This window comes from Drosophila subpulchrella, chromosome 2R, assembly GCF_014743375.2.
Source record: "Drosophila subpulchrella strain 33 F10 #4 breed RU33 chromosome 2R, RU_Dsub_v1.1 Primary Assembly, whole genome shotgun sequence".
Taxonomy (NCBI): Eukaryota; Metazoa; Arthropoda; class Insecta; order Diptera; family Drosophilidae; genus Drosophila; species Drosophila subpulchrella.
In genome coordinates this window covers 149,802-177,057 of record NC_050611.1, presented here as the reverse complement: position 1 = coordinate 177,057, position 27,256 = coordinate 149,802, and the positions used below count along the sequence as shown (strand labels likewise).

The 27,256-nt window shown below is 40.8% G+C and overlaps 6 protein-coding genes across 8 annotated transcripts; 2 read left to right on the top strand and 4 right to left on the bottom strand.

Moving 5' to 3' along the window:
• Positions 1–709: 709 nt before the first annotated feature.
• On the bottom strand, positions 710–1,352 carry LOC119549203. The gene has a single exon (XM_037857038.1). The coding sequence runs from the start codon at positions 1,250–1,252 to the stop codon at positions 794–796; it is 459 nt and encodes a 152-aa protein (XP_037712966.1). The 5' UTR covers positions 1,253–1,352; the 3' UTR covers positions 710–793.
• Positions 1,353–5,473: 4,121 nt separating this feature from the next.
• Positions 5,474–6,432, bottom strand: LOC119549201. The gene has a single exon (XM_037857032.1). It carries the CDS (start codon positions 6,345–6,347, stop codon positions 5,526–5,528), a length of 822 nt encoding a protein of 273 aa, XP_037712960.1. The 5' UTR covers positions 6,348–6,432; the 3' UTR covers positions 5,474–5,525.
• Positions 6,433–9,260: 2,828 nt separating this feature from the next.
• On the top strand, positions 9,261–11,893 carry LOC119550356. The gene is made up of 3 exons (XM_037858980.1): positions 9,261–11,093; positions 11,317–11,413; positions 11,470–11,893. The coding sequence occupies exons 1-3, from the start codon at positions 9,381–9,383 to the stop codon at positions 11,841–11,843; spliced, it is 2,184 nt and encodes a 727-aa protein (XP_037714908.1). The 5' UTR covers positions 9,261–9,380; the 3' UTR covers positions 11,844–11,893.
• Positions 11,894–13,407: 1,514 nt separating this feature from the next.
• LOC119550492 (trichohyalin) lies at positions 13,408–16,239 on the top strand. 2 transcript variants are annotated; one of them, XM_037859184.1, is made up of 3 exons: positions 13,408–15,046; positions 15,643–15,739; positions 15,798–16,239. In XM_037859184.1, exons 1-3 carry the CDS (start codon positions 13,535–13,537, stop codon positions 16,190–16,192), a joined length of 2,004 nt encoding a protein of 667 aa, XP_037715112.1. In that variant the 5' UTR covers positions 13,408–13,534; the 3' UTR covers positions 16,193–16,239. The 2 variants fall into 2 exon arrangements, 1 of the variants encoding a protein (XP_037715112.1); XR_005219482.1 differs by lacking the exon at positions 15,798–16,239 and having other exon boundaries at positions 13,408–15,155.
• A 1,104-nt stretch (positions 16,240–17,343) lies between these two features.
• On the bottom strand, positions 17,344–18,457 carry LOC119549333 (muscle-specific protein 20). Its single transcript, XM_037857313.1, has 3 exons — positions 18,298–18,457; positions 17,833–18,165; positions 17,344–17,767 (listed from the first exon to the last, which is right to left on the bottom strand). The coding sequence occupies exons 1-3, from the start codon at positions 18,325–18,327 to the stop codon at positions 17,576–17,578; spliced, it is 555 nt and encodes a 184-aa protein (XP_037713241.1). The 5' UTR covers positions 18,328–18,457; the 3' UTR covers positions 17,344–17,575.
• A 418-nt stretch (positions 18,458–18,875) lies between these two features.
• LOC119549332 (glutathione S-transferase E14) lies at positions 18,876–27,062 on the bottom strand. 2 transcript variants are annotated; one of them, XR_005219404.1, is made up of 5 exons: positions 26,848–27,062; positions 26,511–26,711; positions 26,314–26,436; positions 25,899–26,225; positions 18,876–18,894 (listed from the first exon to the last, which is right to left on the bottom strand). XR_005219404.1 is itself a non-coding variant. In XM_037857312.1 (4 exons), the coding sequence occupies exons 1-4, from the start codon at positions 27,025–27,027 to the stop codon at positions 26,001–26,003; spliced, it is 729 nt and encodes a 242-aa protein (XP_037713240.1). In that variant the 5' UTR covers positions 27,028–27,061; the 3' UTR covers positions 25,403–26,000. The 2 variants fall into 2 exon arrangements, 1 of the variants encoding a protein (XP_037713240.1); XM_037857312.1 differs by lacking the exon at positions 18,876–18,894 and having other exon boundaries at positions 25,403–26,225; positions 26,848–27,061.
• Positions 27,063–27,256: the final 194 nt, after the last annotated feature.

Genomic DNA, 27,256 nt, shown 5'->3' with positions numbered 1-27,256 from the left:
GTCACACACACCTGATAAAAAAATTCGATTAGCACAGGACATACTGCACATGTGGGTTTGCATATGCCTGTAGTTTGTTCAAGGAATAGTTCGCACAAAATTTGTTGGCCTGGTCATAAAGGAGGGAACAAAACGTGCCTTATCACCCACAAGAACAGCAACAAATGGTGACAGCCACAAGACAGACAAAGGGATAAAGCCGGCAGCCAAATTTGCGAGCAAAGTTTTCAATATCCCAAACGTCGGAACGAACGCAAAATGCAGATGACACGAGTCACAAAGAAGCCGTTTATAAAAAGGCAATACCTGCATTGCTTTTTGGGCAGAAAATATTTCTTGTTTCAATATCTTGAGATCTAGGGTGTCAAAGTAAACTGTTTGAATATTCTTCCTTAAATGTGAAACATTCAAGCAATGTTATATTTTTTGCATAAGAAAATAAGTTTGTTAAATAAATGTCTTTCCTAAAATTAAGTACTACTTTATTTCTAGAACATCCTGTCAAATATATAAACGTTTTCAAATTTCATTTTTATTAGTTCTTAGTAAATCAAAGAGATTAATGCATAAACAAACATTGAACTGACATATTTTGCCTGAGCTTTGCTGACATTGACGACGCTGTCTTGATAAGAATTCTAAAGCTGATAAGGCCGCAGATGACTAATGGGTCAGGGTAACAGTGACTAAGGGAGAGAATTTTCACAAATTTGGTATGTTTGGGATTTTATTTTACTTTATTTGTGTTCATAATGTTGCCTTTTTTAGTTTTTTTAATCAAAAATCGATCGCATTATTGCTTTAAGGAGTCACAAATTGCATACATATCGCGTATTTCAATTCTTCTATCTAAGGAACTGCCCTTCTCCAAATGGCTGGTATCGGCATTTGGGCAAATGGTGGCAAGGAGGTACAGGTTCCTATGTTTTTCATCTGACCTACGCCTTCTGGCAGCGGACTCTGTGGCTGCACTCTCCGTTTTCTGCTCCTCCTCCGAAGATGAAGATTCCGCGGAGCTGTCAACATTTTCCGTAGCCTCTTCCTCGGCACCGGTTTTAAGCTCCTCCGAAGAACTGCTATCACCCTCGGCGGCTCTCCTGCGTATACCCAGCTCCTCGAGATCGAGCTGCAGGTCCAGTGGCGAGGGCCCACTGTAATCCACCTCCTGGGTTTCCTTCCTACTCGTGGGAAGAGCCACTGCCGCACTCAGCACAAAGGCTGAAATTAAGAGCAACAGACCAGATCGACGCATTGCTAAAATCCCTGTTGTATTCTGGAAAACTCCTTTTTACTGGCTTCCGCTTGCTGGTGCTTTTACTTAGATTGACTTTTTCGGACTGATTCTGACCAGTTGCACACGCTACCCGAGAAACCTCAACAATATATGTTACTATCGCATCCGTGGCGATTATGTGATTAATGACTCAAATTTAATTGAGTCGGGTAGATAACGGGCATATCAGCTGCTCGCAGTCTCCTTAAATTGACACGTAATTCAAAACTGGACTCGATTGGATTCGATCAAGTTCAATTTATTATTATAATATAATTTTTAAAGAATAATAACATACATACCAAATATATATATATGTATATATATAATCTACGTTCGTCCCACCAAATTTATGTTGCAAAATGCAAGATATCCGATTGGGACAAATCTTTATTGTTTGTTTATTGTTCAAAACTTTATTGTTTGTCTTTGGCTAGAATTTTGACCTCGTCAGCTAGTTGCGGTGGCTTACATCGCTTCTTTAAATGGGAGCCCATTTTATCTTTTTATCTAATTTTAATATTCTTGTCAATGATCCTATAAAAAATGAATTCTATCAGCCCAAGACAAACAATAAAGTTTTCCGATTTGTCCCAATCGGATATATTACATTTTGCAACATAAATTTGGTGGGACGAACGTACAATATCTCTGGGCTAGTCGCGTCGTTTAAGTAGCGCGTAGAACGGTCGAAAACAGTTCGTTACAACATAATTTAAAAACAAGGAAGAACGCTATAGTCGAGTACCTCGACTATCAGATACCCGTTACTCAGCTAAAGGGACCAAAGGAAAATGGAGATATGCAAGCAGCAAATGCGCCACCTACCGGCGGTAGACAGATTTAAGCGTTGTGGGCGTTAGAGTGGGCGTGGCAAAGTTTTTTTTAAATCAATCGATAGGTATTGACGAGACCAATACATTTCAGTTTAAATTTTTTATCTACCATGAAAATTGTGGGCGCCACAGACTTGGGCGGTTTGTGGGCGTTGGAGTGGGCGTGGCATATTCGCATAATAAACTTGCGCTGCGCTCAAGCCTACGGAATCTAAATCTGAAATCTCGTTTCTCTATCTTTGATATTTTCCGAGATATCCGCGTTCATATTTACGATTTTTTGAAGTTTGTGGGCGGTTTGTGGGCGTTAAAGTGGGCGTGGCAAACTTTTTTTAAGTCAGTCGGTAGGTATTGATGAGAACAATACATTTCAGTTAAAATTTTTGTTCTAGCATCAAAACTGTAGGAGCCACAGTTTTGGGCGGTTTGTGGGCGTTAGAGTGGGCGTGGCACTCTTTTGAAACAAACTTGCGCTGCGCAGGAATCTCAGGAATCTGCATGCCTAATCCCAGTATTGTAGCTCTTATAGTTTCTAAGATCTCAGCGTTCATACGGACAGACGGACAGACGGACAGACGGACAGACGGACAGACGGACAGACGGACAGACGGACAGACGGACAGACGGACAGACGGACATGGCTAGATCGACTCGGCTAGTGATCCTGATCAAGAATATATATACTTTATGGGGTCGGAAACGCTTCCTTCTGCCTGTTACATACTTTCCGACGAATCTAGTATACCCTTTTACTCTACGAGTAACGGGTATAACAAGGAAGAACACTATAGTCGAGTACCTCGACTAGCAGATACCCGTTACTCAGCTAAAGGGACCAAAGGAAAATGGAGATATGCAAGCAGCAAATGCGCCACCTACCGGCGGTAGACAGATTTAAGCGTTGTGGGCGTTAGAGTGGGCGTGGCAAAGTTTTTTTTAAATCAATCGATAGGTATTGACGAGACCAATACATTTCAGTAACAATTTTTTATCTAGCGTGAAAATTGTGGGCGCCACAGATTTGGGCGGTTTGTGGGCGTTAGAGTGGGCGTGGCATATTCGCGTAGCAAACTTGCGCTGCGCTCAAGCCTACGAAATCTAAATCTGGAATCCCGTTTCTCTATCTTTGATATTTTCTGAGATATCCGCGTTCATATTTACGATTTTTTGAAGTTTGTGGGCGGTTTGTGGGCGTTAAAGTGGGCGTGGCAAACTTTTTTTTAGGTCAATCGGTAGGTATTGATGAGAACAATACATTTCAGTTAAAATTTTTGTTCTAGCATAAAAACTGTAGGAGCCACAGTTTTGGGCGGTTTGTGGGCGTTAGAGTGGGCGTGGCACTCTTCTGAAACAAACTTGCGCTGCGCAGGAATCTCAGGAATCTGCATGCCTAATCCCAGTATTGTAGCTCTTATAGTTTCCGAGATCTCAGCGTTCATACGGACAGACGGACAGACGGACATGGCTAGATCGACTCGGCTAGTTATCCTGATCAAGAATATATATACTTTATGGGGTCGAAAACGCTTTAACTAATTCTGGGAATGGAGGTCCCACGTCAAAATTTGTATCCTTGTTGAAGGATTATGTTTAGAATTTATACTAATTTTGTATACAAATTAAAAATTTCGATTTTTAGAAAACCGCGACTGAATTTTTTTTTTTAAGTTTGGAGTATAAGTTGCTGTTATGGGAGTTATTTTTATCTGAAAGGTTGGAAAAAAAGAATAATTAAGGAGAATTTTGTTTTCTTTTTTACACCATGTAATTTAAAGTTATACACAATCTTAACAAAAACAAGAAAGGAAGTTAGCTTCGGCAAGCCGAGGCTTATATACCCATGCAGCTATATTTATTAAATTTAAAAACACAAAATATGATAAAAATCGAAATTCAGAACTAATTAAAAAATGTTATTTCCAAGCGTTGGAGGTTATACATATGTTGAAAAACACCGAATCTATAATTTGTTTCCTATTATTTTTCCACCAATTTTCCGATCGTTCCTATGGCAGCTATATGATATAGTCGTCCAATTTCGATAAAATTTAATTCAAAATTCAAAACTAATTAGGAGGTTATAAGTTAAAAAACACCAAAGATATAGTTAAAAAAAAATTTTTTTTAGATTATTCCTATGGGACCTATAAGATATATTTGTCCGATCCGGCTGGTTCCGACTTATATACTACCTGCAAAGGATTTAAGACTTTTGGGAAAGTTTCAGCCCGATAGCTTTAAAACTGAGAGACTAGTTTGCGTAGAAACGGACGGACATGGCTAGATCGACTCGTCTAGTGATGCTGATCAAGAATATATATACTTTATGGGGTCGGAAACGTCTCCTTCACTGCGTTGCAAATTTCTGACTGAAATCATTATACCCTCTGCAAGGGTATAAAAAGGCATCGCCATATCTTTGCTTCTGTCAAATGGAGAACATTTTAAAAAACTTTTTAAAATCCTATATAAATGGTATAATGTCGTGATGAAAATATGAAACCGTTTTGAGACCATAATGAAAATCTCGACAACAATCCTTATGACAAGTGAGGTAAATTCAAATTCAGTCGTTTTTTAAAAAGTATTAAATGCACATTTTAAATCTCAAAGTACTCATCTTATCTAAAGGAAGTCTGATTCGTTTCCATGAGTGCTTTCAGGAGGGGAAATCCAAACTGCGGTAACACTCCAAAACCCTTAAATGTTGCACAGTGATATCTTATAGGTATTGATGTATAGTACGTATTACTGAGCTCCACGAAGTTAAATTGTAACCAACTCAAAGACTTAGAATTTTATTTTATATACTTTTCTTTTATTTGATTATGATTAACCAATTTAAAGACTTAAAGTTTAATCTACTTATTTTCTTTTCTCTATGGCTTATAATTTACATGCCATCTCGCAAAGTATCTTCAAATCTTCCTTATCGCCGTGACGTTTTTGCAATACCGAGCATAGAACGCAAATTTCTTCTTTGGTCATCGCACCTTTATAATTGTTTCTGGAGTCCTCAGGTTCCCATTTCAGAGCACCTGCCGTACTCAGCACGAGTACTGAGATTAAGAGCAATAACATTGGTAGTTTCATTTATTGAAATCGAATTTCCTGGCAGAAATATGTATAAGACCTTGCCCTATCGGCGGTTCTTTTGGAACTAAATAAACTCTCAATATTTAATAGTCGTTCAGCAGCTTTATCTGAAATTTACATGTAAAAGGCAACATACATACGAATATAATTTTTTCCAGATAACGAAACAAAACATATACATTTTTAAGCTGTTACTCATTCACAAGTCGCAGTACCCTGAAATTTTGAAATATATAACTGATAAGGAAAGAATGAAAGAACAAGCCTATGTTTTTTTCAGCTTTTTTCGTGTTTATTTAAATTCATTAGGCTTAGAGAAATTATTCCGCATACGTGGCCTCGTTGGCCTCCTTGGAGCTGACCTCCATGACCTCGCACCCCTGGGCGTAGTCCTCGATGCTAGTGTTATCCTTGCTGTTTAAGATCTTTAGAATATCCGCTGTAGCCCGTGCCATCTCCTCCTCCAGCTCCTTCCCGGCCTGGTAATCCACTTCCGACTCCTCGCTGGTTATTTTATACTTTTGCTGATCCTTGTCGGCAGCTTCGCGCCTTCTTCTAGGTTCCCGTCCGTCACAAAATACTTCTTTCACCCACAAATAGTGTATATAGAGATCAGGTCTTTTAACGCTATTTTCCTCCAGTCTGTGACAAAAGTTTTCGTAGTTGCGCTCCACGAAGTCTATGGTTACAGGATCACTTAGGTCACTTTTGTCACTCAGGTCAATTGTTAAAATTTCCTGCAAGTCCTTGGATATCAGGTCACTTAGCAGATCCATTTCCATATTCGGACGTCTTGTTACAATTTCCCTTCGTTTCCTGGCGGGGGGCTCAGTTGTAGTTTCATCTGCATGGACGGCGGTTCCAGTTGTTAACTTCTCCTCGGATGAGGAACTTCCCGAGCTGTTCGCCTTGTCCTTGGCATCTTTCTTGTTTTCTTCGGAGGAGCTCGAATCCTTGGCAGATCGCTTGACGGCATGATTTCCGCTGCTGTAGTCCAGGTCCTGCAGTTCGCCGCTGTTTTCGCTTTCCACCAGCATCTTTTCCAGCCAATCCTCCTCGGATCTGGACAGACCTGTGGGCAGAGCCACTGCAGCGCAGAGCAGGATGGCGAAAATACCCAGCAGCAACACTGATCGCTGCATTGACTATTCTTTTTTAAGTCCTTGTAAAGTTAAACCTTTCTGTGATCCTCTGGCACACTTTGCGCCTAGACTGACTTTTTCAAACTGAATATGACCGATGGCGAAGATTTTAGAAGAAACCTCAAAATGATCGTTTCCACAAATACTGCGATTTTGTGATTACGGGCCCAGATGTAATTAAAGCCTCCATCAAACGCAATTTGTGTGTATATATCGCATATAGATTGCACATAACACTCTCTCAGCATCCGCCGCACTGCGCAATTTCCGAGCTTGTGCCAATTGCGAGTCCAGCATTCCAGACTCGAGTTGCATAATTCATGACAACAAATTGAGGGGCTGTGGGATGCGTTGCACCATCAGGCTGCCAAAGCAAAGCGGGCGAAATCAGGCTGATAAGCCCACGGATCACCAGAGATCAACCCCGACGCGCAATTTGTAATTATTGACGCTCCCTGAAAGCGGAGGAACAAATATGAAATTACGTTCGCACAGTAAAAAAAAAAAGTAGCAATTTATCATTTATTTGTACTAATTAGGTTGGTGAAATAGTCTCTCAGTGCTAACGCTGGCGAGATTAAAACTTCCGAAAATCCTTCTTCTACAGCAGGTGGCACATACATCGGATAACTTTATCCTCTATCCTAACTTAAGGAGCCCTACGGGAAAGGTCGGGAACATAATTGAAAAAATGCTTGAAGAAGTAGATTTCGGAATATCAAATTAAACCAAAAAAATAAAATGCTTTTGATCCTTTTCTCTTCTACTCTGGGTTATTTCATTTTTTGAAATATCAAATTTTTTTATATCAAAATCCAGACGACTATTTGATAAAGCTGTCTTAGGAACAATCGCTATAATCATATTCGAATCTGTCGAATATATACCATTAGTACAGTATCTGTTATGAAAGTGTGATTTAAAAAGCATACAGTTTTAGTTGCAAGGGTATATAAACTTCGGCTTTTCGAATCCTTCTGGTTTTTACTTTTATTGATCAAAAAATTTAAGATTAGTTAAAATCATAATAGTTGACCAAAGAAATTTGAACCTCGAACCCAAGTTTTAATTTTAAAAAAAAGTCAATAATTAATTTTTACAGTTCCATGTAAAAGCAAAGTTCAAAAAGGTTGCAAATTAGTTTGCTTTGACTTACATCTTCACCCAGATCTGTTTTTAGAAGTCGGCTGGTATAAATGCCTTATCAGCAAATAATTATTTCGCAAACAATGTTTTTCATATGAAAGCACTGACTCACTTTGTTATTTAGAAATATTGCGCTGCTGTTGAATAGCTATAATTCGTTTTTTTAATTAAAGAATAAATACTATTTAAAGTCAAAAAAACTGATTAAATTTGTTGACAAGTTCTAATTTATTGCAAGACGGCAGATAAGATACATAGCAAAAAAATCGAATAATTAGTAAAATATTATATTTTAACATACATTCCCCTTTAAATTGTAATTAATTAAAAGTAATTTTTCTTATTATAAATTGCCTCTTTCTTTTGTATTTTCAGTAAACTTTATTTGAAAGTAAACTTGCCTAAATTCAGAGACTTAAATTGTAAGAGGCTTTCTGTTTCTCTCGCTGTGTATAAGAACGCTCGTAAATTACAATTTCGCCCAACGAGCTATCGTAATTGAAGCGTTGTGGAAAGGGAAAGTCAAGTTCAAGAGTTCTCTTAAGTATCCGCCAGATACTGTAGACGCCTAAGCCGAAAATGCCACTTAATGCAGACAAACAGAGGAGCGGAAAAGAAAAGGATTCCCGGAAAGTTTCGGACGGAATGATAAATAGCAAAAGGATTCCCTCGGTTTTGGTAAGGACGTGAACCGACTGCGAAATAGGAAGCCATATGTGCCCGCTGACGAATGTCCAGGGGCAATTATTGTGACGCCGGTGTTTGCCCTACTATTAAAAGTCCATCAGAAACTTGCCTATTATTCACCTGAAGGCGTGGCAACGGCTTAAACGGCATCGAAAACAAATTTATTTAACAGCCATCAAAGGGGATTGGCCCTCTGAGTCTGTCATAAAAACGTTATTTGCCTGCTCGTCGGATCCGGCTTATTGAATATGATTCCCAGATGTCCTCCGAACATCAAAGGCAACCGGAGGGATGGGAGAAAGTCGCAGGCTCATGCATAATTTAAAGCAATTTGGCATTTTGCTGAATCAATTTCCACGCCAAGACAATCAAACGGAAAGTATTAAGACCCGAAATCCATCCAAGTGCTGCAGTGCTTCCTATGCAAATTACACTCTCCAGCACTGCAGCACTTTTATGTAAATCGCCTGGCACCTGGTGCTGCCCGAAAGGGCGGCGGGATGAAGTGAATTAAAGCACCAACATTTTGTCATATTTATTAAAAATTTATCAATGTCATAAAGTTTACCGCACTCTACGAAATAAAAAATAACCTCACGCACACAATGGGCAACGATCAATCAACTTTAAAGCCGTCGCAAGATTTACTTAGGACCTCCAATTGGACCCCAGATGGTGCTAAAGAACGAGGAGATTCGCTTTAATTTCGAGCAACGTTTAATGGGAAGTTGCAGGTAAAGTTGGGACAAGACGGTCGAAGGCTCAGATAAAAAATGCGATTTTGCAGGCATTAACTTTTAGGTGAATTAAATTGATCAATATTAAACAAATTATTAAAATATATATAGCTTAACATGTAAAATTAATACATATTATGTACAGTGTGCATGTGTACTAATTATTATATCAAGCCTAAAAGTATGCCACCTTGTACTTTTACGATATTTTTAAATCTTTTTAATCTTTTTACTGTATAGTAAAATATAGTAAAGTTAAAAAAATATCTTAATATATTTAAATTTATTAAGACAATCTATTACAATTTATTTTTCCCTTAAATCTTTTGAGTTAACTGTCAGAATCACAAACAACTCCAAAAACACAATACACCCACAAAATACACAAAAACCAAACAAAAAAACTTAAAAATTAAATAAACCATAAAAAATAATAAACTAAAAAAATACAAAAATACTCACAATGGCCGAAAACACCGAAACCGTGGAAGAAGTCTTGCAAGTCGTCGAGACCACAAATGGTGCAACAGACCAGTTGGAAGTTAACAATGCTCCAGAGTCAACGGTGGTAGCTGAGGAGATCCCTAAGCCGGAGGAGGACGTCCAACCGACAGATGGGGAACCCGTTTTACAGGAGGAGCCTGACCCAACCGCAGTTTTGGAGGCTACGGAGGAGGGCAATGAAGCTGGAATCGCCGAAGACTTAGGTAGCGAAACATCTGGACAAGATGTGGAACCAACGGCTACAGAAGCTACAGATGATCTTTCGCCAGAAGAAAGAAAGCTGAAACTGAAAAAGGAGCGAAGAGAGCGTTTAAAGGACTTGGCCAGCACCCGCTTTACGCTGTCGGAAGAACCGATCAGAACAATAAGTTTCACAGGGGAAAACATAGAAGAAATGGGGGAAATAGTGGAAGAAGAGGAAGAGAAACAAGAAGTCATGGTTAACTTTGATGAGCCCATCGATGACGAATTGGACACGGCGTCGATAGTGACAACCGATGACTCTGAAGAGGACCTATTCAAGAAAATCCAGGCCCACAGAACGGTGGACCTATTTCCGGTTGGCTTTTCAAATGCACCCGTTGATAAAACTATATTCTACAAGGATCCGAAGTATGACGATTCGGAGGATGCGATGAGCATCGCTGCCATTAGCATGATATCTATGAGAACGTTGAAGCCGGCAGACCCTGATTCCGTCCAGTTGAAGAACAACTTTCTGAGGGATTTCGATGTGCCCAGTCTGTCGGACATATCGGAGGAGCACGAACTGAGTGTGCAGTTATCGGGAGAGAAGTCCGCGATTAGCGTCCACCCTGATCAGGGCTTATTCGTCGATCCCACAGCAAACCTGAGCTCCCGCTCCAGCTCGGCATCCGAATCGTTAGTGGATTTGGACCACGAGCAGCACGATGATGAGGAGGCTCCTGACAGTCAGGACGACTCCTCCGATATCTCCGACATACCTGAATTCGCCGAACTTCCTGACACGCCTACCCCTAAACAGAAGGGCGTTACTTTGGATGATTTCAGCGCCTTAAACAAGGTGGAGTTCGCAGAACGCTTCGATGAAGAGGACGTAGGCATTTTGCATGCACGTACGGTCAAGAATGTGGTCCGTGAATTAATTCTCGATCTTATCGAGGAGACGGCCAATAAATCGGATTACCACAACCAGGAGACCGTGCTTCGGGCGAAATATGACAAGAAAAAGCTCTTGGAAGGTCTCCAAAATATACTCGATACATATATGATCGAGAAATACACCAATGAAATGATGACCAACCGGCTTACCGAATATTACAAGCGCACACGGAACGCCCGGGTCTTCGTCTCCCTCTCGGAGGAAAATGAGAAACGGTACCAAGCCCGCTATTTCCACGCACTGGCCCTGCTCGACAGTCTAAAGGAACGGGTGAACGTGGCCAAGCAGAAGCACGGCGTCCAGATGAACAGAGTGATCCTGGATCTCCACTCCGCCCAGAGCGTCGCCTCGATCACGGAGGAACGCCTGGAGCACTTGTTCCACAAATACCTCGTTCGCCCGGACTCTGACCACCTGCGCCGCCTCGTCGATCGCGAGCTGAGGCACATGTCCGTCAAGAGGAACGAGATTAGTGACAGCAGGCTGTTCCTGATCACCAGAAAACACACATTGGCCCACATAATGGATGTAAGTACAGAAAAGACAGGGGAAAGATAAACATCACTGATCCATGACGAATGGGAGCTATTGGATATAGTCGTCCGATCGGCTTACGCTTTTACTCTGATCAACTAACTAACTAACTAGCTTTTAAACTGAGCTCGCAACCCCAATCTTCCTATCAACGCATTTCAAGCCCCTCTTTAAAATAATAAATAAGACCTGCAAGTCCTTAACCTTTATCCTCTAGAAAATTACAGCTCTGGACACATTAAGTGACACCGTCAACATCAAGGACTATATATCCGTACAAAATGAAGTGTTTGCCCTCCAGAAGAAAATCGAAGGTAAGCCCTAGTTACCCACACTCTGAAATCGATGGGTCAAGCTCCTGATTCCCCAGAACGCAATCTCGACCTGAAGAAGGTGCGAACCCAATTCCTCATGGACGTTCACCTCACCCGACACAACCGGGAGAAGGCGCTGGCACTGGGGGAAAAGTTTGAGGTTCGGAAGAGCTTGCTGAAGAATGCCATCGATAAGCAGCGCCTCCTGCGCAAACGTCTCTACCTCGTGAAACTGGAGCGCATCAAGATGCGCCAGCAGACCAGGGAGCTGACCTACCAGGGCGGCATCCTGGCGATGCCATCGCTAATGTACGACTACGACCAAACTGTGGAGCGACTGAAGGAGAAGCAGGAGACTGTGGCCAAGCTCAGGGAGACCATGAAGGCACTCCAACGTCGCGTCGACCAAGTGGAAGGCAGAAGTCTGTAGAAAGTACTCACATCCGACGACTCCAATAAACACTACGATTTATCCAATAATCAAAAGGGCTGATTTTTAATGGCAACAGGTTATGCGGCAAACGTTTGGATAGTATTGGCAGATGGCTTTTATGTATTTACTTGTTGTTTAGACCAATTTCTCAATGAACTGCAAATTGGTGTATAAAAAAGTTTTCTTTACATTTTAGATAGTATGAGTTTTGTTCATATTTCTCTTCCATTCCAGGGCTTTAAAAAATTGTAGGACTTCGTTACTGTTAATTATTTAACGGTTACTTGTAGAGTGATCAGAATCACTGTCTGTCCGTCCGTATAAACGCTGAGGTCGCGGAAACTAAGAGAGCTTGAGCTTCTTGCGCTGCGCAAGTTTGTTTCAGCAGGGTGGGTATCAATACCCACCTATAAACCAAATTTTATTGAAATCGAACTAATCATTTGAAAGTAATAACAATCCAATTTTTGCCATTCAATCGAGATTGCAAAAAATCAGCTGTTTTCACTAATACGCTACCAAGCCGCTTTGGTCGCTATAGGCTATTTGGCGCTATAGGCCAGGTGGCGCTATATATAAACAAGACAGGTGGCGCTAGGTGGCGTTATAGGCTAGGCGTGTTAGTGAAAAAAGCAGAGCTGCTTTAAGCATATCTCATTCCCTCCTGCACTCCCTTAAGCTGAGTAAGGGGTGTCTGATAGTCGAAATCATAGACTATAGCGTTTTCTCTTGTTTTTTATAAAAATGGGAGGAATACATTATACAGCTGCCATAAAGAGACTAAACAAAATATGAAAAAATTTACTAATTTGTTATTTATCATTTATTCATCATATTTTCTTTTGCTCTGGGGTATAGCATTTTATAAAGTGGCAATAAATGGGAAAATAGACAAAATGTATCTAATCTTTAACCCGACTGACAAAAACACTTTTTGTATTAGAAATGTCGCCTGGAATAAAAACAAAATTTTGAGTCTATCTACCGAACATAATTTCAAACACCTATCTTTAACACACGCTTTTATCCAACTTTTCTGGAATTTTGGTCACTCCCAGTTTTTTTTATTTGCTGGCATTTATTTGGATCCCACTAAGTCCTTCAATACTCTCATTTTCTTTGTCCAATTAAACTTAAGCTCTTTTCCTTTGATTTTAAAATAAAATAAAACGAATTGGGTATTTACAAAAAGTGCAAACCTTAACATTTAACAATAAAGAATCTTTAAAAAAAACTGTGCCATCTGGATTCAGGGGTCAAACACTAACAGAATTTGAAACCAATCACTTGGGAGTATTTCATTGATTATACTTTGTAACCCAGTGCTATCAGTCTTTTTAAATATATACATACCAGAAGAGTTTATGATTTATATTGGTTTAAATGCATAATATGGTTTTAGCTGCAAGAGTAAATGAAATTCTACTTCTTATTTGATTGGAAACCGCTAAAAAGTATAATATATTTAAAATTAGCTATTAGGCATGTAGGGTTTGGTCTTTCGATCATCTTTACTCTTTGAAATGTCTGTCAAACAAAGGTTACAATCACAAAACAAATGTACACGAGTACACAACAACTCAATACAGTAACACTAAAAAACAACAAAAAAACGGAAAGGCATATAAAATAATTATAAAAACTACAATTAAAACGAAACCATAAATAAATAAAATATATAAAGGTACATGATGGAAACTGAAGCGAGTGAAGAACCTCAAGCGGAAATGGTGCAGGAAGAGGTCCCTCAAGACAATGTCAGAGTTTTTTCTGAAGACCTTGTCGAAGTTCTATCGGTAGATAGTAGACAATCCACTTCAGTTGTCCCCGAACGAGCTTCGTCCTTTTCGAGGACAAGTGAGATGGTGATGAAGGAGATTAAAAAGGAGGAAAAGAGGTTGCTGCTGAAGGAAGCCATGGAGCGGCTGAAGGAGCGCAAGGAGGAGGAGGAAAAGGAAAAGGAGCTGGAACGCGAACGTCAGATCGAAGAAGAAAACAGGAAAAGTTTGCAGGGCAGTTTCGAGGAACAGGATGAGCAGCTGCTGTGGACCAAGCTGGAGGATGATGTCGGCAGTGACTCCGAAAGGACCTCCCGACAATCGGACTTGGACTCGTTCGGAAAGAATTTGATCGTAGCTGATGCTGAGGACGAAGACTTGATCGAACCAATCGAATCTTCCTCCGAATCCGAGTCAGAGGACCCAAAGACCCAGCGATCCAAAAGCATCAATCCCTTGCAGACGGCCGTCCAATCGCTGATGCTGGTGCCCAGTATCTCTGATATTTCGCTGTCGAGCGAGCCGGTTGTCCAACGGAAAACTGGCCGGTCTTCAAAAATAGATAAGCCTGAAAACTTTAGGGATCCCTTAGACGATGATAATGAAAGCATTACTTCCGAAGCAGCGGAGGAGGCATCCAGTAAAACGCACAGCGATTCCCGGACTGTCTTGGGCGATTCGGAGTCGCTCCAAGAGTCGTCCCTGGAGATTATAGACGACGTTCCAATAACAGAGTCCACCGAAAAGGAATCCCAAAAATACATGGACTTCGAAACCTTTTTTCCAGCCCCGGAGGCAAAGAGCGAAACGCCCGTCATCAACGTGGACAGAGAACTTAGGGTTATAGAGACGCAACAGGTTGTTCGCCAGTTCCTCAACCAATTAATAAGAAGTGTGGTCGTAATAGATCGGCCGGGAACCGACGAGTATATCCGGAACCGACTGGACAAGGAGAAGCTACTTACCGCCCTGCAGAGTGCCGTGCACGACCACATCCTGATCAACGACCTTCACAAAATGCTCGAGGAGCGGATGATCGAGTACTACCGCCGCCTCAAGAACAAGCGGCCCTTCGACAAACTGTCCCTCGCGGACGAGGCGAGCTACTGCATTCGTCATGACAACGCCTTGTCTTATTTGTCCTACGCCCAAGAGCGCCTCTCCAGCGTGAAGCAAAAATACGGAGTTCTAATGGGCACTGCCTTCTTGGACCTCTCGCACGCCATGCACATCGCCGTCAGCACGGAGGAGCACCTGGAGCAGACCATCCGACGTCTCCTGGTTCGCCCGGACGCCGAGACCGACTTCCTCAAGCGGTTTGTGGCCCGCGAGCTGCGGCTGATGGCGGAGCACCGGAACCAAGTCAGCGACACCCGACTCCTGCTCATCTCGCATAAGCACACGTTGAGCCGCATCACAGAAGTGGGTATCAGCCATTTTGTCCGCCATTTTGACCGCCATTTTAACTGACATTTTGACCGCCATTTTATCCGCAATTTTGTCAGTCTGTATTCAAGTGAACTTCTTGTCCGTAAGTTTCTTTAGAATATTTATTTACCTTATTTTCCGAAGTCTGCACTTCATTCATACGACTATAATGCACTGTGTCACGTCTTACTGTTTGATAGCCCTAATGCAACTAATTACGATAAACTTATAAATTTTCTATCTTCAGATAACTTATAAATTTCTATGTTGCTAACCATCTATGTGTGCATGTTTTTTAAACTGTCTATTGTTATATCGTCTTTTTCCATGTCCGCGATTTCGTTTACTTGCCCAAATCGGCTTTGGGCTCCGCGCGTACTGAACATAGTGCATCAACGTCCAAGAATATATTTGTAAGCCATTTCCAGTATTATTTTTTGAGCACCCCTTTTTACCACAAATTTATTGGTCAGTTTAATGTACTTTTAGTTTCTTCGAATGAGTTTAAATGCTACGGTCTCTGGCCGGGTATTTTTCTGTTGGCCCGTATTTGGTAAAACTATAACCCAATATATACATTCTTCCCCCAGCAAATAAAAGATATAGAGACCGTGTGCGATGGTGTAAGCATGAGAGACTTTATAACTGTACAAACTAAAGTGTTTGCACTAGAAAAGAAGATTGAAGGTAAGGATTTCAGAACTTTTTTCAATTCGACTAATATACTAATTTTAAACCCACCTAGAGCGAAACCTGGACCTGAAAAAGCAGCGCAACCAATACCACACGGACCTGCACTTGACCAAGCATGCTCGCGAGAAGTCCCTTGCGCTTAAAAACAAACTTTATAAGCTCGAAGACGAGCTGCTCGAAAAGAACGAGGTTAAACACCGATTGAAGACTCAGCTCTGTCACGCGAAGGTGGTGCATAAAAAGATACGGGGCCAGATGAATGATCTGGCCTTCCAGGGAGGTCTCCTGTCGTTGCCCGCCTTGATGTACGACTACGATCGAACGGTGGCTTACATTCGGGAGAAAGAGGAAAGTGTCTCCAGTCTGAGGGAAACCCTGAAATCCATTTCAAACCGACTCCAATCTGTGATGGAAAGCGAACGAGCTACGAAGAGTATAATATTCTGAAAGGTTATCTACGCTTTTCAACCAAATACATTTTTATACAAAAATAATTCAGCATTTGTCATTCCTAAATAATATAAACAACAGGGTTAAGTGGTTAAGAGAATATCTCAAGACTTCCTACTCATAAGTGTATGCATCAATAATAACCCTGAATCGGTACAGAAAATCTCTTGATGAACCATTATAAGAAAATATATTTCCCCCACAATTTCAGTGTCAAGTTTGTTATTTATTTGCCTGTTTTTATTTGTTCCTACTATATGTTGAACAAAAACAAGCCAAGGGGAAATACCGTTTGGTTGTTTTCATTTATATTTCAAGCGACCAATTGTTGGAAAATTTGAAAGTCTTAAAATAGGAATTCGGAATTTGGCACGCTTTATTCTTAGTCATCCTTCTTGAGTACTGTTTGAGTTGGAAATATTTTAGTACGCTTCAATTAGCCAGAACTAATAATAGTGAGAACAACTTCTGACTAAATAAATAAAAAAAATTATTTTGGGAATGAAATGCATTAATTGGAAGCTGGAAATATTTCGTTGGGGACACACTTTTGAGAAGTTACATATTTCTGCATTATGAATTCACAGAAATAAAATGTAGGTTTCGAGATTGTTCCAAACAAGCTATTTTCTAGCATAAGGGGAAAAACCATTAACAGGACCCTCTGACAGACTATAATAAATTAAGAAATTAGAAAAGTGCCAGCTGAAGGCGTGAAATATTCTGAGCTATCTGGCTTTTCTCATTTTTGGCACCATCATAGTTGCACCTGCAATACATATTTGTCTGTGTGATTTAGAGTGAACAATTTCACGCCTCGGACAGGTGAGTTTCGGCATTCGTTTGGGGCGAATTCCTGTCCTTACATATAGACGATGTATAGATGCCCATCTTGATGTTAACTCTGCCCATCGCTGGTGCTCTGACCTCGCCACGCTTCAGCGGAATTTTTCACATCGCACACACTCATCGGAGTGTGTTTACGTTTGCTTTATAACGTTGATACGATGATATATATATCTATACGTATGGAATTCATTTTTAGAACGCACCATAGGCAGAAAAATAAAGTCTCTACACCCACACAAAAATCAACAGCAAGAACGTAGAGAGCTCAAGGTTATAGAGGTGATCGGAAAGTCGCAAACTGGGATTTTTGAATTACTTTATTGTACTCATAAATAGATTAACTTAGGCGTATACTTAATTAAAGGCGACAAGCCTTTGCTTTGCTTCTGTGTGTAGTTTTGTGTGAGTGTTTTGGTGTTGAGTTTTGCTTTGGTGAGGAATATCTTTGTGTTTATGTTTCATCATACAAAATATATGGGTAGTTCACTTAGCATATGTGTAGAAAAGGGTTGGCGTCCAGTCCCGGACAGCTTACTTGCCGAGCAGGATCTTGCGGCCGGCGCCGAGGTTCTGGCCAGCCTGGGTGGCTCCCTTGTTGGAACCGGCCTGCAGACCCACGATGGTCTGGCCGGCCTTCAGCTGCTCCTCGGTGAAGTCGCGCTTGCACTCGTCGGCGGGCTTGGGGCCCAGGAAGGGACCCTTGAAGTCGGCGTGCTTGTAGGTCTGCAAAGGTCCAAGGTCCAAGAGTTAGACGGGAACAGGTAGATTCAATACGATATCAAACTTACGGCACGGCCCAGGGCGAAGATGGTGTTGGTCACGTTGGCAATGTCCTTCTTCTCGTACAGATCGACGGTCTGGAAGACATCGATATCGGCCACACCGTACTCCTTCAGGGCCTTCTGGAAGTTGTTGATGTTCTCCATGAACTTGAACTGGCCGCCCGAGGAGTTGACCTTGGGCACGGCGTTGGGCGACAGCACGTTGATCAGCTTGCACAGCACCTGGCCGTCCTTGAGCACATCCTCGTAGGCCTGGCCGGCGGGGAACTTCTCAGAGATGATGGCCTCGATCCACTCCTGGGCCTCCTTGTCCATCTCGGGATTGCGCTTGCCGGCAATCTAGGTGGGTCAAATAAAAACAAATAAAATTTTAGGCACATCGCACAAAAATCGTCCTTAGCTTTCACATTTTATCACTTTTTTGTGGTATATTTTAAGGATCTTCTTTTTTTTCACTGATCAAGTATTCACCTTGGCACGAACGGCACGCTCAAGAGACATGTTTGGTTTTTGGTTTTGGGTTCGGGTTCTGTGGGATCTTCACTAAAGCTCTGACAAGCTAACACTGATGCCGGCCAACGGGGCGTATGCGGCTTTTAAAGCGCGAGAGAGCGTTCTCCGACGGATTCGTTCAAGAATTTTCCAAAAATATATCCGAATTCGGAGTCGAGTGTGTGAAAATTGCGAGGCGTGGGCGTTCTATATATTCGAAGCGCGGACCATGCCCGCCTCCCTCTAATGAGTCGTGCGTTATAAAATTAGATCATCATCGGCCGAGAAAAAGGAAAAATCCAAAGCAGCAGCCACAACGAATGCCTAATAATTTTCACACATTACCAATCGATGGAAATGTGTCTGTGTACCTTGTGCTCTTCAAAATGCGCTGCTCATTTGCATGTTAGCCGCATTTTTTCGGACTTGACCAGGCCAGCAAGCTGCTGTCCTGCTGTCATTTTGAACTCATTTTTGGCGCCTGCATTCGTTGCTCGTAGTTTCCACCGGCATGCATTGGGTCATAATTAAAAGTGGCAGCCATTTGGTTCCCATCGAAAGACACATCCTCCAGAGCTGACAGGGGAATAGAACATACTCAAAAATATTAACATTTAGTTTTCAAAAGCAATTTTGTTTTTAAACTTCTCGAGTAACTTCATGTTTATTAAAAATGTTTCTTTATTTCATTATTTTTTGTTTTGAAAGCATTTTTTATAAAACGGCGTGTACGCCCCAAAATTTATCTAACTCAATAATAACTTAAAAATAAGATACATTTTTTTCCAAAATTAATAAACACATTTTATTCAAGATTTCATTTTTACTTCGGTTATTGTTTGTTGTCCACTCAAGGTCTGGTTTAAAGCCCTGAAGGAATATAATCAAAACAGCGCTTGGATGTCCAAACAATTTTCTGATTTGATTAGTTAGAATCAAATATTTTCAGTTCTGTTTGGATAGTATTTTTTGGATTTAGTTTTTTGTTGTTTTGGATTTGGTTAAAGCAGGTATCAGTTTGAGTAAACTAGAAATTTATCCAAATCTTACTGCTTGGCGAAGTTTTAAATAACTGAATAACAACTGATTATAACTAAACTGGCATGGGAACTGGCTTACTTAAACTCATTCATTTAATTTCTTTTGAGTTTAGTTAAAATTGTAACTGAAAATCATTTCACTCAAACTGAAATATCCAACTCGTTTGGGTTTGAAGTAAGTCGAGTTTTTGTGGTTTAAAAAACAGATCAGTTTACTCATACAGGGCTCAAACTTCAAGGGCTGAATTCCAATCTCTGGAATCATATAACAAAACGCAGTTGTTTGATTCCAAATACATTTTGGGCCTGCATCGGAGTCAGTTTTTAGGGAATTTTTATTTCGCGACAAATAACACGAAAAACGTTCATACAAAGCATTTCTGATGGTATTTTTTTTAAACCTTTGAAGAGATTAAAAGATTTTTGGATTGCGTTAGTTTTTGTAAGCTTAATCAAAAAAAACCCAAATTAAATAACCAATTAATTAATTAATAATCGTTATAGCTGAAGTAAACCGGTTATGATTAATCGTTATATTGAAAGGCCTTTAATTAAAAAAATATTAAATCAAACATTGATCCTAATGAATTAATGGAAAAATTATTTTCGACATACTCATAAATCCTATTAAGACTCGCCTCTGCATTTAACCCATAAAATCAGCAATGTATTGCAATTATAATCTGTTAATACATATAAAATCAGATTACCAATCCCCACAGCAAAAGAGAACCATTTACAAGCATTGTAAAACACAAGGCCAGCGATTATTTTATGACCAGACAATTAACTTGAATTATGCGCCTTGTGTTATTGAATAGCACTTTGTTAGAGGACATCACCCAAACATTCTTCCAAATTTCGACGAGAGGGCAAAAAAGTGAAGAGGACAAGTCAAGGCGAATTGGAACGGCCAAAGTTCGCGTCCCCCTAACAAAAATGAATATTTTATAAATTCAGTCGGAGAAAACCAAACAAACAAATCGGCCAAAGCGCCATCTATTTCGGGAGGGGAATATCTTCTGCTAGAGCGGATACAATTTCGATAACACGCGAAAGGCCCCGGCATACACGTAAAAGGCTCGACGGATTTGTGCTATGGGTAGCGCGACTATTTCTAAATTCTCAGTTCCGAACAGGTGGAACAGAAATAGTTGAGATTTTCCAGGCTTTTCTGGTTTTTCTCTCAAAACAGATGGCGTGTTCGTTTATTTTTACCGCCTGCTTGGCCCGCGGCACTTCGACGGGCCGTCGTCTTTTTATTTTAATTAACAAATACTCGCGGATTGAAGTAAACCGCAATGGCTGCCATTTAAGTGAATTAAATTTGCCCTAGGCCGGGTTTTGACTATTGTCTTCACAAAAATTTAATTAATGCCCCGCAGATGTGCGCCATTTTTCATGGCAATTAAATTATTGTAATTGCATTCGCCGAGGGGTGGGCAAAAACTCGGAGCTGTAAGTGAAAGAATCAAATTCAATTACGGTATGGCACTCTCGAGGATTCGAAAAGCTCAGACGCCCAGTTGGATTGCAATTCAAACAAACGGCTGATTAAATGTTTATCCGGACCCTTGGGTCCTTGGCTCATGCATCCTCGTCAGCCGGCGTCGTTTTGGCCAAATTGCACAAAGGACATGGGACACACACACATGTGCGGCCGGGAAAATTAGATTCGAGTGTGCAAACATCCTGGCGGGAAACCATTTCCAGGCGCTAAGTTAGCCGGGATTATTTCCCCATAAATCAGCATAAAAACTCAACAAAGGCCAAGTCCTGCGTCCTAAATGGCCAGCCTACAATGGTCCAAAAACGGCAGCGCATATCCGAAGTGAAGTCAAGCGAAAATGAGGTCGCTGGGCAGGGAATGGGTTTTCCCCTATAGGGGAAAGCGGAGGGGCAAAGGTCCCGCCTTGGGGCAGCAACCACTTGCTGGCATTTGTGCCGCTTCCGCTGGCTTACAGTGGAGCTGGGCGGAAACGGAAATTGAGTCAAGCGTTTGAGTTTGCAGACTGCAATTTCACTTACAAACAAACAGAAAACAGCATCGACTCGATCTGAGCAGATACTGAATTCGTGCCGCATCGCCAGTGAGCTGGCCGCCCCAGAATAGACCCATTATTTATTTAAGCTCAACGTTTAATTGGAAAATCATGCCCAATGTCGTCATCCCGTTAACGAAAATAAACACTCTATTCGCCGCGGTCATGGCACAGAATAGTTATTTATAAGTTTCCCATAATTTCTCTAGACGTTTTCCCGCTCCTTGCGACAAAAGCAATTAAATAAATTTCGTATTTTCACATTGTCGTCGAAGAAACATTGGTCGCACAATGCTGAGAGAAGATATACGTTGAATTTTTACCTTCTGCCAATATCGCGGTCCTCACAACTCGACCGAACAAAACCAAAACCCAAAGGGGGAAGAGCTTTGGTGCTACTTTTGACTAACCTTTGCATTAATTTACATTTATTTATTGACTTGATCCCTACACTTTTGCAGAAGGAGCATTGCGAGATTTAAGTATCTCATTCAAATAAACTGGGATATACAGGTAGCCACATTACGGGGGGTTGATTTGGGGATTCTATGGAGAGAACGTAATCTTTAAAGGATTTTTAGCAATATTGTATTACTAAATTTGAGACCCCTATTTTTTTGCTTACAATTTTAATATTAATGTGTTGTCTTCTATGATATTTTTTCCCCAAAATCAGTACTTTTAATAGGGTTTGGGGGGTCTTAGACCATAAGTTTAAAAGTCACTATGTGTCACTTTTCTCGGACCCATACTATTCGAACCGCCCTAAAATAAATATTAGATAAATTTAATATAGAAATTCAGTTAAGTTTTTTCCTAGACTGTATCTATAAACTATAACATTTCTTATTATATTTGTATTAAGACTTCAGACTTAATAAAAATGTTATAGTCCAGAGAGTATTGCCGATTCCCCTTGAAAGGAAGTTTCCCTTTTGTTCCAAACTTGCTTCAGCAATAATTGCTGATACAAAATCTTTTGAACTTTTTGTTTGTTGGTTGTCAGATGTTTGTTTGTTCTGTTCTCTTGTGTTCTGTTGGCTTTCACCCAATACTTATCATTCGACCGAACGGTCTTCGGCAAATCTTGACACGAGGGCCCCGACAAATGATGCTGGCGGTGTGGGCGTGACCCAGCCTCCGCCCCGGAAAACGTAAAAAAGGTTAATTAGAAATTCAGCAGGACCGCAACCACGAAGCCTAGCACTTAACCACAACAAAAAGGTCTGCCCCGCAGATGGCCAAGAATATGAAAGGTGAAAATAATATAATAGAAATTTATATGTGCGTTGGCGGTAAGTTGGGCGGCAAAGTAAGAGCTGGAAATGGGACTGGACTTTCGACGAGTGAGCGGCCAGCATTTTTAATCAATAATTCGACTGTGACTTCAGTTTATGGCCAACTCGGCAGTGGCCAAGGGCGAGATGTCTGACCCAAAATAAAATCAGCAATCATTGCCCCAAGTAGTAATCGAAGAGCTAAACCCGAAATCGCTTGTCCCAGTGGCCGAATGCGAAAACTTTTTCAATATTTCAGCATCACGCACCGCCGACTTCTGGTCTCGGAATGCCCCGAATGGGGAATCGGCACTGCGGAATGGCCGGGCCTAATTGAATTTCCTGGCTAACACTTTAAAGCTGGCTGCTAGGCTACTTACTAGGACCGTGTAATGAGGTTTCATCCCCTGCCCCGCCTCGCAAAACTTTCCATTTTGACAAATTGACTGGCAGGGCTGAGGGCGGACTTCAAAGCAGCATTTTCACTAAATCAATTTGCACAAAGTATTCTTCGACAGCATTAGGCTCAAGGAGTTCTGGACCCTCCCGCCCTCGTTCCGAAAAAAGTTTGGAACAAAAGTTGTCGTCTGTCACCCGTAACTCGATTTGCAACTGGCAATGTGTGCCGCATTAGGGTTCTATCATGGCTGGGCTCCAATTTTTAACAGCTATGCTAATTTGAAGCCATTATGCGCCTAATTATGGTGATTTCCATTGCCAGGGAGTGTGTGAACACATAGGGCACCTAAGAGAGGTATCTACATATGTATCTGAAACAGGTGCTTAAAAATATAAAAGCACAGATAATTATATTGCTTACTAAGATAAAATTAAATATTTGTGACTGCATTCATCATTTCAAGTCAAAACCGTATTGAGTGAAAATAATAGTATTAAAAATTCAGTTTTTGAGTACTTTATTTTCTTTTCAATGGTTTCACGCAACATTTAATGTTGTCCCACCATTTTTGTTATGTTATTCTACATCTGTTGCAAGCCAAAAAAAGATCGTCCGCTTATAGGCAAAAATAAATTGTTATTTCCATGTTTTTCCCATTGTTTTTCTATCTGTGTTTACTGTGGCTAATTTATGCAGGTTGAAAAGTCCCTACCCTTTCACTTTTAATTATTTATTTTAGCATCATAACAACAATAATAATGATTTAAATTAAATTGCCTTTCCGCGAAGTATATACAGTAAATTTACTTTTAAATATCAATTCGATTTCGCGAGGCTGGGACATGTCCCAGTGGGTGGCATTGCATCATCATCGTCCGGCGCTGGAATGGCCCATAAATAAAGTCGCCTGTATGGGGCAACGTGGCCTTTAATCGAATTCATAGCAACATGCAAATACAGACAAAAAATTTATAGAAAAAATTCAGAATATACAGAATCGACGCAGTTAATGCTCTTAAGATGGAAAAGTTTTTCCTTTCACAAAGTCCTGAACGGGTTAAAAATATATAAATTCAAAATTCTGATCAAATTCATTGAATTAAATAAAAGTTATTATAAATATGAATTTTTTTAAGTCTAAGTTCTCTTCGTGTTTTTTTTTTATATTTGTATGTACATATATACAGTTAATGCTCTTAAGATGAAAAAGTTTTTTCCCTTATACAGACGGCTTAAAAGGACTAAAAATATTTAAATTCTTAAATCGGTTCAAATTTAACAAATTAAATAATAGTTATTATTATCAATAAAATGGAAATTTTTCGAAGTCGCTTAGATTTTTTTAATTTATGACCTGAAAAGAATTTAATTAAATACTTTAGGGGTTACTTAATGTACTATACCTGCTTTTAAATGAAAAAAATTTGTCAAATATCTTACGTGAGATATTTAAATCTGTTCAGATTCTGGAACCCTCCCGCCTTTACAAATGGTTATTTGCGACGCTCTGTCCCAGGTAAACTGGCAAGTTGATGCAAATCCCCTGACAAAGTTGCTAATCTCTGCGGCAGAAGAGTGTTGCGAAACTTAAGTTAAATAATTCAGCTGTATGTATCTGGGACCCAGATGCGCTTTTGGATGGCCGTTGACAGAAAGCTAAAACGTCCCAGCGACCATGACAAAAAAATCTCTGTACAAGCACTAGCAACGTGAAGGGCAGATAAATGTTGAGACAACGCCGGCGAAATTGAAAAACTTGCAGGGCGCAAAGTTTGCCGCGTGCCTCGGGAATATGTTGCTGGGGCACCCACAAAAAGCAATGGGAATCGCTGCACTTCCCCGACAGTTGGCAGTTGAGAAGTCGGGCCAAAGGAGCAGAAATCCGATGAAAGGACCAGGTGCACGTAGTCACCAAGTTGTAAAGATGGATGCGGATGCGGATGGGGAGCGTGATGCGTGCGTTAAACTTTGTTCGAGTTGGCTGACCAGGATCGAGTTACTGGCTCCTCGAGCTTCGAGCGGAGCAATTAGCGGCTGGCCCCCAAAGAGGATTACCCCGCTCAACTGGAGGGCACTCGATACGGCTATTAGGCCTGACAAGCTGTCATTAGGGCACAAACGTCCAGAGCAGTCAAATATTTGCCAACATTTTTGGAGTAAACAAGGGTCATACGCGTATATGCTAATGAGCAGGTTTAAGGGTCGCGGCCAAGCGCTAAATTGCTTTGAAATTGGCATACACATGTATTCCTCCCCCACAGCAAACATCAATTTGCAGCGAAAGGTCTGTAGCCTGCACCCACAAATATTCAAAATTCGGGGAAATTATAAAGGGTTAGGTATACTTTTATATTTTTAGGGGTGCGTGGCCATTTTCAAAAAAATGTCGTATTGTCTTTAGCAGAAAAGTGGAATGAAACCAAAAAATTTGTCATTTAATTAATTATTTTTTAAAACATTTGGATATTGTAACGTTTCCCACTATTTTAGAAATATAAGAACTGTATTGCGTATTTTTACATTAGTTGATGCCTTGAAAATTACAAATCTGAATGTATATTTGTAGTTTGAAATATTTTGATTCGCAATTTTAATTAACTTGCTCTCTTCTCTGTGGGTATATTAATGGATTTATTATTGTACATATATGCACATTATCTTGATTTAAAATATTGCAAACAGTATTTGTATTTCATTTCACATAATGTTTATATTTATACCAGAAGCATTTTACTCATCCGCTTACTGTTTGTAATGCAGCAACTGAATTTACAGATCTAAATGAAAATATTCGAATTTAAAGATCGAGCTATGTGCTTGCCTATTTTGGAGATTCCACTGTGAGCCCTTCGCCTGCAGTGCAAACAGGAAGTTAAGCCGACCCGAAGTCAAATTAAACACGGATCTTAATAACCATCCGGAGCTACTCCCCTTCCTCGCGGGCGGTGGAGGATGGGGACGGGAACTGGAAGCCCCCGACGGTCTCCATCGTTCGACGCAGCTTCTCCAGTCCGCTGCAGTTCGCCTCGTAGGCAGCCAGCTGCTGCATCGCGGTGAACCAGCGCCGCAGACGTGGGAACTGCGACAGGGGAAACATGAGATTGACGGTGCTCAATGTGGTCACGATGGATAAGTCGGCGAGCGTCAGCTGAAACCGCAGCGACAAAGGTGAAATTCTAAACTTAATTGAACCGCCACTCCGACAGGCAATCGCAATCAGATGAGGTGGTTCTTACCTGTCGCCCGGCCATGAAATCGCTGTTTTCCAGGTAGCGCTCCATGATGATAAACGCCTCGGTCAGTTTGCGTTCATGGTGAGCCACGTCCACCTGGGCGAATCCCTGGCGGACAATCGCGGACTGCGGAACATGTACATATGTAGACCAGAAAAGTAATTAATAAATGTAGTGTCTAAAGTTGGTTAACAGCCCACCATGAAATCACTGTCACGGCGGAACAGAAAGGAGCACTCGAAGAGCAGGAGGTTCAGGACCTTCATACGTTCTCCATGCTCCTGGGGCCACAGGCTTCCGCCTTTGTCGTACTTTTCCGCCAGGTGAATGAGTATGGCATGGCTGTCGGTCAGCACCAGGTCGCCGTGCACCAAAGTGGGAACACTGTGCAGGGGGTTCAACTAAAAGCATGCAATTCAAAATATAATTTTGTATATATTATTATTTATTTTTATTAAAAATCGTACCCTATACATTCCCCAAAAATTCAAATGCTCACTCCTCATAAATTAAACCGCATAAATTAGCCTCACTCACCTCCAAGAAATCTTTCTGGAATTGCTCGCCCTTGAAAAGATCGACAAACCTTAGCTCTACCTCGATATCCAGAAGTTTGATTAGCATAAGGCAACTGCGTACAGGCGGACTGCGATTGTCGTAATACAAAATCGGCCTGGGTTGAGACATCTCAGAAAGATCAGGTAGGAAAACCGACATACGATCGCCTTGAAAGCCGATCAGAAACTAAATCGGATTGCGTGGCCGTCTTGAGACAGAAAAGGCTTTCCAAATATATATATAGTGAAATAAAACTGATAATTTTTATGTTATGTTTAATGCAACAAATACGTATTATACGTGTAACTTCGTTTCCGAGAATATATGTTTTTTAACTTGATTAAAAGAAGATAAGATAGACATTTCAAATCTAGCGCTTACTTTATTT